Source organism: Pholcus phalangioides, unplaced genomic scaffold (assembly GCF_987345545.1).
Source record: "Pholcus phalangioides strain wild (caught in Gottingen) unplaced genomic scaffold, Ppha-v1.0 ptg000009l_1, whole genome shotgun sequence".
Lineage (NCBI taxonomy): Eukaryota > Metazoa > Arthropoda > Arachnida > Araneae > Pholcidae > Pholcus > Pholcus phalangioides.
Window position 1 is genome coordinate 50,187,706 of NW_028301602.1, and position 12,769 is coordinate 50,200,474.

Genomic DNA, 12,769 nt, shown 5'->3' on the forward strand with positions numbered 1-12,769 from the left:
GCCCCAGGGCTAGAGCCCTGTCAGCCCCCCCTATGTGGGGGGCCATGCGTGTATATGTGCCTTTACAATGGTTTGTCACACCTTTAGTTCCGTCATTATAACAGTTTATTCCTTTATAACGGTTTGTCACCTTTCCAATCTTCCCAGTAATTGAAGAAAACCCAGGAAGCGCTAGGTATTTCTGCTAGCCTATACACAGGGTGTCCTGTAAGTGCTAATGCGGCCTTTATCTCATCAACCGCCCATCGTAGAGGTATAGTTTCAATTTAAAAAATGCTTAAAAGGCGTTTGAATAATATTCGCTGCACAAGCTAGACATATGACATCACTAACAACAGAGAACAACAACTACGACGACAAAACTGGGAATAAAAATGTTCAACGCCAACTGATGAACTCAATGCTTGCCTCAAATCATCAACACTCTGGCACGAAGTTAAAATATTATCATTATCCATCAACACGCGAGCTCAACTGAAAAATGACTCAGCACTGCGATCATTTTCAAATCAGTTGATCAAACTTGGCAATGGAAGAATTCCCGTAGAGACCCAAGCACTGGACTCATTACGTTCCCAAATGGATTTTGCCAATTGTTATACTCAGTTCAAGAACTCGCAGACAAAGTCTTCCCAAACAGTCAACAAAATCCCCGAAACCATGAGTAGCTTTGTGAGAGAGCGATTCTGGCATCGAAAAATGAACAAGATCAACGGAAAAACCCAAAAAATATTCAGGGAGACTCCACATCTTACAAATCGATTGACACTGTCGCAGACAGTTCTGTATTTTGCAGAATTTCTGAACTCTTTGGATATTCCGGGTGTGCCACCATACAACTTGACCCTCAAAGAAGGAGCACCTATAATGCTTTTAAGAAATTTGGAGACACCGAGACTCGGCGTGAAGAAATTGCACAATTACATCATCGAAGCAACGATTCTAACTGGATGTGCCAAAGGAGAAGACGTATTCATTCCACGTAAATCCCAATTATCACTGAAGAAATGCCATTCACTTTCAAGCGATTACAGTTCCCGATTCGTTTAGCTTTTGCCATGACAATCAACAAAGCGCAAGGCCAGTCGTTAGCAGTGGCAGGTATCAACCTGCTTGAACCCTGTTTTTCACACAGACAGCTTTACGTTGCCTGTTCACGTGTTGGTAATCTCAAAAATTTGTACATCTACACACCAGATGGAAAAACAAAAAATATTGTCTATCCACAAGCGATTGCCTCAAGTTTGTAATTAAGATATTTAAAAATAAAATTAATTTTTTCTTTATGCAGAAATTTTTTTGATTAAGAAATAATTAATAAGCTATACATATATTAATCTTTTACGGGGTGGGCAACGTCGCCGGGTATCAGCTAGTTAAAAAATAAATAAGAGAAATTTTTTTTTTTATTGGGTCAGCATTGCGGTGGGAAAAACAACAATACATACACTTAAACGGAAACCCACGACGAATTAATGTATTATGCAAAAAATAATAGTAATAATAATTAACCAAAAAAAAAACCATTGGGTTAAGGCTACAAAATTGGTTTTAATTTTCAGATGGATCAGCATAGAGAAGACTGTTAAAGTTTTATATTCTACTGGTTTACAGAATGGCAACGCATCTGTATTGTTTATCTTGTACAATTTACTTTTCATATGAGTGGCAACGCTCAGTCTTGTTTACGCGGCCATGCTGCACGGTTGTATCTGTCATATCTCTCTGTACAATTAAACTTATATTACGGGATTCCTTGCGCCCAGTCAATGTGTTTGACTATGAATTAGAGTGAGAGAGAGTTTCATAATTTCCACAGGTTATGGGCTCAGCTCCTGTTGACAAGTTAATTGCAAGTTTTGAGGGATTTATATTCTTTGTGAACAAGTTATAGTTTCCGAATCTGTTAGTTTACGTTTCAGCTACCACGATGGCTGCAGTTGAGATTTCGTCGATCAACAAATTCGGCGGCTCGAATTATTCCCAATGGAAGTTCTTGGTAAACTGTGCGTTGAAAGCTAAAGGAGTTTACGACGTGGTCATGGCCCCCACATGGGGGGGGGGGGGCTGACAGGGCTCCAGCCCTGGGGCCCGTGGAAAGGTCTTTGATTTTTTTTTTCTTTCAGATATGTCCCATGGGAAAATAAGCAGGACTCTTTAATATCAATCATATCAATTTGTGTGTGTACTCCTATAGACGGATATCTTGAACTACGTACCTTCTATTCTCATTGAAATTTTTTTTAACTATACACATGTACAAGTAAACGAAAAAAAACGGAAACGATAAAAAGAACATTGTACAAGGGTACAACCCCTCCCCTCGGGTGGCAGTCGTTCTCCTAGGAAGGAAGGACATTGTGATGGTCATGGATACTGACATCAAGGACACATAATGTCTGGATAGAATGAAAATTGGCGTAAACAGACGTCGTATTCCACAGTGAAATTGCCTTTGGGTGCCGATAAAGCACAATGACCCCCCCCCCAACATCCTGGAACATGGGCCCCGGAGGCTGCGCTCTTCAGCGGACCCCCCCCCCTCTATAAAGTGAACTAATAGTGGGAAAAAAAGACAAAAATGGTCCAGGCCTGAAGCTCCGCCAGCCCCACTCGTGGGCGGGTTATGATACTGAGACAGCTTTGTTGCAAGCTTTTGTACAAAATACAGTGGATCCTGCATATAACGCTTTCCTCCTTAATGCGACTTATTTTGCGACTCTCTGGTGCCAACTCTTATTACTGATACTCATCGAGATTTCTCGTTTAAAGTGTTTTCCCGCAAAAAGTATTGTACGGAATGGCTGCAATGACGTGTATACTGAATCACGTGATTTCTCTCACGTCTCCTCTAATAATCCCCTCCTTATCCCAGTCCGAACAAATCAAGGGGTTTTTTCCCTTGCTTCTAAAAAAAAAAAGCTACATTCCGCATCAGCCTTTTTTATTCGCTGTACTGTCTTGAGGACACATCTCACGTCAAAACTTCTATTCACAGATGACATTCTTGGATCCGTTGTACAGAAAAATATTTACGGTTCGCGTCTGCAAAAATACAGTTGTTCGAAATCTTTTAGTAAAATAGTAGAACGAGTTTGCGTACATAAAGGATTAATTTTTTTCCCACATGGATGAATCCTACTGTTCTAGCCCAAAACAACGGTAAGCAAAACTAAAAATTTGAATATTCGTTGAAATTTTTATTTTGAGAATATTAAGAGTTAACTATAATAAATCTATGTCCGAAGAGTTTGGCCCTGCCTCGAGGCCAGTTGCGATGTTTGTTGAATTGTGTTTCATAAAGTTTAAAAACGCTTATTTTTAATAGGGCATATCTACAAATGACAGAGTAACCTCGTTCATACGTCACTCAGTTATACAACTTTCATGTTTATACGACGTTTAACTTTGGTAGCAATTGGTAACAATACATTTTAAACAACAATACAACAAATAAATTTTAATGTTAAAATATTTCATTCATTTATTTATCGTAAAACCTCAATTATTCGACGTTTTCACTTCGACTCAAACTCGGAAACTTTTGAAAAAAAGAAAAACGTAATTTATATCCACACATCAAATGCGCACAAAATTTTTGTATGCAGTGAAAAAGCGTTGCTGCAACAGTTCTTGCATATTGTCATCGCAAAAGACGTAAATTTTAGGGTGATTGCTGACGTATACGAAAATTGCCAGTGAGATGACTGATGACTAGAGCTCGGATTATATGCAAATACATATGTGCATATGCATTTGCATATTTTGGCCTTTTTTAGCATTAATGCATATAAATGCATAAAATCAAAGAATTTTCAGTATAAGTGCACTTTTTTTTTTTTCACCCTGCAGGTGAAATTTATGAAGTATTTTACGAATAATATTAACCGTTTTATTGTAAAGGCTATTTCTAGAGATATGTCAAAGTGTTAAATTTTTTTAGAAATAGTGTCGAAATTCTTTGGTTAATGCTATTTTCGTTATTGAGCAGCTACAACAAACTGAAAAATTTAAAAAATGTTTCAGTAAAAATATGAAGATATTTGCATATGCGATATATGTAGCTATAAAAGGGGGTATTTTTTGTAAGTAAATACATATGCACTAAGAAATAGAAATGGTGCATTTTACAAACACATCAGCTTATTTTTTGCATGATTTTCTCTTTTTTTTTTAATACATATTTCGGAATTTTTGACTTTTCGAGATTTCTAATGCATATTCTGGGGTGTTTGATGCACATTTTGGTATTTTAAATGCACATTTTGTACTTTAAGTGCAAATTTGTGCATTTTTAAATGTGTGTGTGCATACTTTTTGCATTTTCAAGTGCAAATTTCTTGTAATTTTAAGTGAATATTTTTGCATTTTTAAGTGCCTATTTGCATATTTTTAGAGCATATTTTGCCACTTTTTAGTGCATATAATCCGGGCTCTACTGATGACCATTTAGAGTGGACACTTAGGTGATTTGTTTATTGCCTCTTTCTCAGAATACGCAGATGTGGAGAGTCCCGAAGAAATGGGGTTCAATTGTTTTGGCGGCCATATGACCTTTCAGAATTTTTTCTCTCCCTATGTTTTCAACGTTATCCCGAGAGGGTGAGAAAGTTTACTGTAAGCATTTGGGGGGGGGGTACAGGTCTGCCGAAAATAGACAGATACGGTACACATGCACAGTAAGTTCTTTCGATAATTTCCTGTAGAACTTTCTTTCGATGTGGTGCTTTGCTTGCTGACGGGGCCGTCTTAACAGCATCATGGGCCCCGGGCCAATGGATTTTTCTGAGGCCCAACCTGGAGAATTCTCGAAAATTTCAATTAGTTCCCATTTTTTTGAAGAACCTCTTCTCTTGAGGCCTCCGGGCTGTGCTCGGGTGGGGCCATGCGTTCATACGGCACTGCTTGCTGACTGTGTCAAATTCGTCGTTCGTAATTTCGGAAATTTTGGAAGAATTCAAGAATTTTAAATTGATAACGAAAGTTCATCTTGCAAACCAGTTGAATATGTTCGTTTCAACTTTTTGAAACGATTATAAAGTAGAGAAACAACCAAAGAGCAAGCTCCTGATTGAAAATCATCTACTGCCAAAAAAAAAGTCCAAGATGGGGAAGTTTTTGCAAGTCGAGAAGATTTTGTTGCAATTTTGACCCAATGTCGTGCCCCAAAGGTAATATGTTGTGCTAAATTTTATTTCTTTAAATGATTTGAAATGTGATTTAATTTCCTCTCAAGTATGAAATGATATTTTTTAGAACAGAATTGGAAAGCAATTAAACACATAAAATTTTATATGTATGGGAGGGGGATAATTTTTTAAAAAGGCTCAGTTATTCACTTCGACTTACACATAAAACGTGTTTTATAAAACGTTTTGACTCGGCCTCTTGAACGTCGTATAAACGACTGTAACAGAATTGTTCAAGTTGCTCAGTTGAATAGATGAAGTGAACATAAATATTTAAATTATTTCAGTTCAATTTTTCAGGTTGGTGCTTCAACCAAGGCCAATGAAAATCGTTTTCAGTATTATTACTTTTATTAAGTCTTTAATTCACTAAATTCATTTATTCTTTTTGCACGCCTGTAGGGAATCGCCTGGAATAACGGAATCGCTTCGTTTTATCAAAAAAATCGTTGCATTGAATAACTTCACGTTAGAGCAGGGCGTCTTAAACTTTTTCCAACTGAGGAGCCCTTTTCCCCTATTTAATGCTTATCCGCGAGCTCCACCGGCTTTCCAGAACTGTTTAACAAAGAATATTTTCGAAAACCTCACACCCTAACAAAGGTTGGAGGTGCACAGTTTGAGAACCCGTGCGTTATAGGAATAATCTTTGATGTTCTAAATTAAAGTTAAACGTGTGGATAGAAATTTTGTTTTGTGTAAAACACATTTCAAACTGGTTCGTCATGTAGAGACTCTACAGTAGTTTCATTTGGTGTAGTATGAGTATACTTGCTTCCTTGGTGAACAACGAAACTATAGAGATGTGGTGGATATCTTATCTGAGAGAAACGAAGGACAAATTTGATACTGTGCATATATATCTATATATATAATTGATTTTCTGTCTGTGTGTTCTCTATACAAATCCACAACTTTAGATCGATCGTCGTCAAAGTTTGGATATATAGCAAACAGGGACCGGATTGAACGATAGGCTACTTTAAAAGTTCGTCAGAGAAGGGTAGATGCCCGAAATTTACGAAAAATCGTCGGGCAACAATGGTTTCTGGGCCTCAACAATCACTGTCGGAATGTTTACCGTGGTTCCCTAGTAATGCGTTTTACACGTGTATATGCCTTTACAATGGTTTGTCACTTCTTTAATCCTGCCAGTATTATATATTTATTCCTATGTAATGGTTTGTCACTTTTCCAATCCTCCCAATAAATGAAGGAAATATGGGCAGCTCCGGGTATTATAGCTAGTATTACGCATAATAGAACTGCAATGAACGAATGAACGCCAGGGTCTCTGCCACCGAACTTATCCCGTTGCCGAGATCTCTTCCAGTCCAGCTTCGTGGCAGAGTCTGGAACAAAGTGAGTGTGTACACCTAACAGTCTGAGTGTGTAGCTAGTGTTGTGTATGAAATTTCAGTGCTGCCACCTATACTTCAAATTGTGAGTGAAGTGTAATGATTGAATATTTGTAACGTTGTAGCCTGTTGCTCTCTGTGGCGAGACTTTTTAACTGGGAGATCGGCTCGCATTCGCGCCTTGAAGTTGGGAACCACAGAAAACCAACTTCAGCCGACCACCACTGTGGGGTTCGAACCCGGATCCTCGCATCGCGAGTCCGTCACTATAACCACTCGACCACCACAGCGGCATGATGATAAAACTGCAGAGAAATCTCGATATAACGATATTCTGCGGACGAAGAAAAATACCATAATAGAGGTATTATCGTTAATCGAGAGACTTTGACATTGAACACTAGCCATCAGGGTCGCAACTAAATGCTTCATCAGCTGAGTTAAGCACATATTTTGACCCCCCCCCACTGTAATTTTGAAGAAGAGGCTATAAAAGGGGAATTTTGCTTACCCTTCTGGTCCTGGGCAAGATACCTGCTTGTCCCCCCCCCCACGCCCCAGTTGCAGCCCTGCCGACAATGGATCACGATCACCATTGGCGTATGCAAAGGGGGTTTAGGGTTCTTACCCCCAGAGCCGAGATTATTTATAGGGTCCCCCCCACCCACCCTCGTGAAAATTCTGTGTACGCCTATGGCAATCACAAGTTTCTATGGGAAAACCATATCGCCTAATCAATTTGTTCTCTTAACTGGCCCATAGGAGAGCTCTATTGTATTGCGTAAAATTATATACAAATCACAATCACATCTCGAAATGTAATAATATTTATTACACATACACAATTATATTTTATTATTTAGTTTAAATATACAATGATACCTCGATATAACAATATTCTACGGAGCAAAATAAAATATTGTGGTAGAGGGATTAAAGAGGTAACATTATCCTCAAGTGTGATCAAATTAATGCTATTGTTGTCATTTTTTCTATATCGGGATTGCTACAGAAAATGCGCTATTATGTATTTATTCGTTACAAAAAATTGTAATTGATTATAGTTTATTTATAAAATTCACTTAGATGTGTATTGTCCCTGTAAAGAAGCTTACCGCATAGCGCTTTTGTGTCGTACACAGAGTGTAGCAATACAAATAACTTAAGCTTTCGGTGATCATTTAGTGCAAAATATTGATGTTATCAGACGCTTTCAGAAGAACGAGAACAAGTGGCGAAGTTAAAATTAAATTCAAAAAACGATTTTGAACAAAATATAAAAAATATTGTTGTAGCGATTTCAAAAATCTAAATATATCGTGTTATAGAGGGGTTTATCATAGTAGATGATGTCTTTGTACCGAGAGTAGAGTATTAAGACATTAAGCCGGGCAATTCCAAACAAGATTTGAAAAAATATTGTAGATGTATTGATTGTCGTTGTAGCGATGTTTTGCTGCATATACAAATGCCGTATCGTATGCAGGATTTTCTCATGGGGGGGGGGGCATTCAACATTTTTTTTCTTCCCGAAAGGGGTTTCTTTTTTTACTCAAAAAATACACCATAATATTTTCTCAAGGGAGGTGCACAAAATTTTTCGGGGGGGGGGGGTAGGGGGCCCGTGAAAAATCCTGGCCTGGGGGCCCGGCACTAGCATGTGGGGGCATGGACGTGGTTGTAGGCGAGAATGCAAAACGGATGTAGGTCCTGGCCTCGCACGATGGGAGAAAGCTAACGCAACAGCGATGTTTGTTATCACCTCGGCCATGGAGATGACCCAGATATCCTTGGTGCAGAACTGTCGTTCATCGAAAGAAATGATTGACAAACTGGACTCGATTTATCAGCAAAAGCCCACCTTCAACAAAATGTTATTGCTGGACAGATTTCATCAGTTGCAAATGGAAAGCAACGAGTCAGCTGTGGAGTATGTAGCGAAAGTTGAAAACCTCGCTTGTCAAATCACGGACACCGCTGAAGAGGGGAGTGATGTTACGATCACAACGAAAATTCTAAGTACTTTTCTGACAAAATACAGGAACTTTCGTCAAGCCTGGTTGTCTATGGATTCAACTAAACAAACGGTCGCCAATCTAACATCACGTCTTATCGATGAAGAGCTTTCGATTTCGCGCAACGACAATAGTGAAACTGCGTGTCAGTTTCAAAGCCGAAGAAGTACTACTCGTCGAAAAACAAGAACTTACAGTCATGAAAAATCTGAAAAACGTCTCGTTAAGTCGAAAGTGATCTGTTATTCTTGCTGACGGAAAGGGCACTATGCCTCCGAATGTAAACAACGAAAGCCCGACTTCAATCGTCGTTCGTCCGAAAATGATGGTGCGTCCAATTTTTACGACGCGAGTCGTGATTTGCTCACTGCTGAAAGTGTTTCCAGTGCTCTTCAATTAGGTGACAATGAGTGGATTCTTGACAGTGGTGCATCTGCTCACATGACGTGTATTAAAAAGTGTCTTAGTGATTATCAGGAAGCAGATGGTCAAATTAAGCTCGGCAACAACACCGAATTACCCGTTCTTGGTAAAGGTAATGTTTTGATTAAGGAATTCGTGAATGGTACATGGAATAATTGAGAAATCCATGAAGTATTATATGCCCCTGATCTAAAAAGAAATTTACCTGGTCACATAAATATGAAGGCTTGTAAAAACCTATGTGAACGAAATATTTTGAAAGAGAATATTAATTTTTCTGATGCCGATAAATTCTTTTGTGAGGCTTGTCAGTATGGAAAGCAACATAAGCTATCTTTCACGAGAAGGGACCATTAATCAACTGTCCCAGGTGAACTAATTCATTGCGATATCTGTGGATCGATGTCTGTTCAATCGGTGGGAGGATCAAATTATTTCGTTCTTTTTAAGGGTGATTTCACAGGCTATCGTTCAGTTGCGTTCGTGAAACACAAAAGTGATGCGTTTGAACAGTTCAGAAAATCTGTTCATCTCTGTGAAAACAAATTTCAACATGTTGTCAAAGCAGTCATAGCTGACAATGGAACTGAATTTATCAATAACGAGTTTACGTATTTCCTTGGTCGTAAGGGCATCTTGATAGAAACAACGGCACCATACACACCCGAACAAAACGGTCGTGCAGAAAGAGACATATATAACTGTTGTCGAAAGTGCCAGATCTCAATGCTGTACGCAAAGCAGCTACCTAAGTACTTGTGGGCAGAAGCAGTGAATACTGCAGTATATATATTCTGAACAGAACGCCAACAAGTCAAGCTCCAAATTCTACCCCATATGAACTTTGGATTGGAAGCGTTCATGCACATTCCGAACTCTCAAAGAAAAAACTGGAACCAAAAAGTAAGATGATCTTTGTGGGCTACGATAACTCTAACAACTATCGATTATTCCATCCGAATAAAAGAACTGTGAAAGCAGGGACGCCGGAGCATATTTGCTGGTGTTGCTAAAGCAATACCAATCATTTTTAATGGTATTGTTGAGCAATACCATTAGAGCCCGGAAGTTCAATCAAAATGCCATATAAATGCCCATTTTTGCCTATTTTCAAACTTTTTTGGTAAAAATGCCTTTTTGAAATTTTCGTGCCATAAATGCCTATTTCAACATAGTTTTAAGTTTATCAGTGAATTTCAGAGGCTATAATCTGTAAAACTTGGGTATTTTGGGCATTAAAAACTTCAAAAATCGTAATTTTTAAATTTTTCCAACTTTCAGTATTAATTATCATTAGAAAGCCCCCCCCCCCGCCCCACTTCCAGCCTATTTCATGCAAATAAGTGATCTGACAGATTGGTGTTGCCTTGCATTAACTTTGCTTTGGCCAGATGTCAATGATTTTGTTTCAGATGAACGCAGCCCGTGCTAGAAAAGCAGACGAAAACTAGAAGTTTTTGTTCCTCTCCCGCACGCTTTACATAATGTCTCGGCCATGCATTGGGCTGCGTTGTATGTGCATAGCTGGCTGACGGCTCTCCCAGAGGTCATGAATAGACGTCATGGCTCACACAAGGCGGAGTAGGAGCAGACAGGGTCCATGGTGTTTTGATTTTATTTTTTGCACCATAAATGCACTGCCAACCACCATGGCTATTTATTAAACATACATACAGCATTTAATATTCGATTAAATTGACCAGAGTCGCCCTCAGGGGCATTTGGCAGAAACGATCACACAGGGCCCGCGCTTGAAGGGGCCCTGTATTCATTGGCGTACAGAGAGGGGCCTCCCCCTTGAACCAACATTATAGTGTAGCAGGAAAAAACTAACCCCCCCCCCCCCCCGATAAAATACTGCGTACGCCTATGCCTGCATTTACCCTCATATGTGGTAATATTTAAAAAAGTTCTATTTTTATCTAAAAAAAAAAAAAAGATATAGCACCGTTTTTCAACTATAAAAATGATAATGATTATTCCAAATAATACAGCAAATAAATGAGAATTATTCGCAACTCGAAGGAGCCCCACAGATTATTTTCTCTTGAAAATCAGACTGGCTTGAAATCAGTTTAACTTAGATAATAATGCAGTTATTACAAACTATAATTAAAACAATGGACGCGCGCGGATTAAGCTCAACCAATTTTTCATCTAGTTTTTGGACCCTTAATATCTTTGTTTTTAATAATAAGCTGCTCTCATAAGCTGCATTGCACTAAAACCCCCTCTTAACGGATACTCCCTCTTTTACGGACAAATAATAATTTACAGTTGTATAATATATCAAAGTATGCATTTCAAACCTCTTTTTAACGATCACCCATTTTACATGGATTTAATTTTTTTGTCCTGTCCGTGTTCAATTACCTAATCGTGAGAAATCGGAGAAATGAGCGACGCCGACGCTTTTATAGGTACTGGGTTCATCCTTTAACCAGACAACGTTTCACGAAAAGTTATTTCTATAAACTTTATTCCGATATGCGTGACTCAAATTTATTGAAGAAATTGAAGAAAAATCTCTATTGTAAAGAATTACTCAAATTTGCCGCCCCTCTGAACTTGCTACCCGGCCCGCTTAACACCCTGTACATACGGCATCAGGGCCGCAACTAGACAGGAGCAGGTTGGACTGGTGCCAGGATCGTCTTAAGAGTATTATGGGCCCCCCGGGCCAAGTGGTTTTTAGGAGGCCCTACATGGTAAATCCTTGAAAATTTCAATCCGATCTCATTTTTGGGAGGCCCCTCTTCTCTTGAGGCACCCGGACCGTGCTCGGTGGGTCCATGCGTTAAGACGGCACTGACTGATGCCCCGAACTCCGAGCCAGACAGGAGCGCAAATGTTAACCTTTCATCTTTCCTTCAATATTGAAAGGGGGCGCCAAAATGTGTGCTTGCCCCGGCTGACCACGCATGTCGTTGTGGCCCTGTACATCAGTATGTATGTTGCAAGGTTTAAGGTACATACAGGGCCGCAGCTTGATACTTTTTTAACTGGAGCTAGCAAGCTTTTGGCGTCCCCGTGTAAGGAAAGGTTAAAAGGAGTGGTGTTAAAGGGGCAATTCGGCGCCCCCTCTAGTTCACCACTCGATACAGTGGACCCGCTCTCCCTAGTTGCGGCTTCGTGTGTGTATATAAATCAAAAACTGCTTGAAAAGAACGGTAGGTGTGGAAATTGTCTTAGTGCACTCTTCGATATTACCCGCATACAACGTTTTGTCTAGATCAGCGGTTCTCAATCTTTTTTGACCCACGGAGCCCTTTCCAGTATATAATTTCTATGGCGGAGCCCCGTAGGCCTATTTTTTATTTATTCATCAAAGTTACTGATTTATTTTTATTCAAAAATAATTTTTTTTTTTTTTCCAATTTACTGGTTCTTTTCTATTTTCCTCGAGGGCCGCGGAGCCCTTGGGAGTTCACACGGAGCACCGATTGAGAATCGCTGGCCTAGATGGTTTTTTTTCATTGCGAAAACAACAGATAGACAGCCACATTCATATACGATACAAAAATAAATACCAAAAAGACAGAATAATGAAAGCAAAACACACACAATGCAGCTCTTAGGGACGTATTTCCTCCCCGGTTCATACTTAGGCTTTTAATGTTTCAAAAGTTTGATATGGAATTTGAAATATGAAAATTTATTCCTTCAGATGTCTATTTATTTTTACTTCTGATAATTTTTTTATGAATTTATTAGAAATGGTTGGGCCTCCTGGCAATTTGTACTTTTTTGGATGAGGTACTAATTGTTTTTTTTGCTAAAACGT

At 39.0% G+C, this 12,769-nt stretch overlaps 1 protein-coding gene across 1 annotated transcript; it reads left to right on the top strand.

Moving 5' to 3' along the window:
* Positions 1 to 8,316: 8,316 nt before the first annotated feature.
* Positions 8,317 to 9,144, top strand: LOC149083268 (uncharacterized). The gene is made up of 2 exons (XM_089236804.1): positions 8,317 to 8,728; positions 8,963 to 9,144. The coding sequence occupies exons 1-2, from the start codon at positions 8,317 to 8,319 to the stop codon at positions 9,142 to 9,144; spliced, it is 594 nt and encodes a 197-aa protein (XP_089092930.1).
* Positions 9,145 to 12,769: the final 3,625 nt, after the last annotated feature.

Coding starts and splice junctions, on each gene's coding strand:
- LOC149083268 (XM_089236804.1), top strand. CDS start 8,317: ATGGAGATGACCCAGATATCCTTGGTGCAGAACTGTCGTTCATCGAAA. Junction 8,729..8,962: donor TCAGTTTCAAAGCCGAAGAA/GTACTACTCGTC, acceptor CTCTTCAATTAG/GTGACAATGAGTGGATTCTT.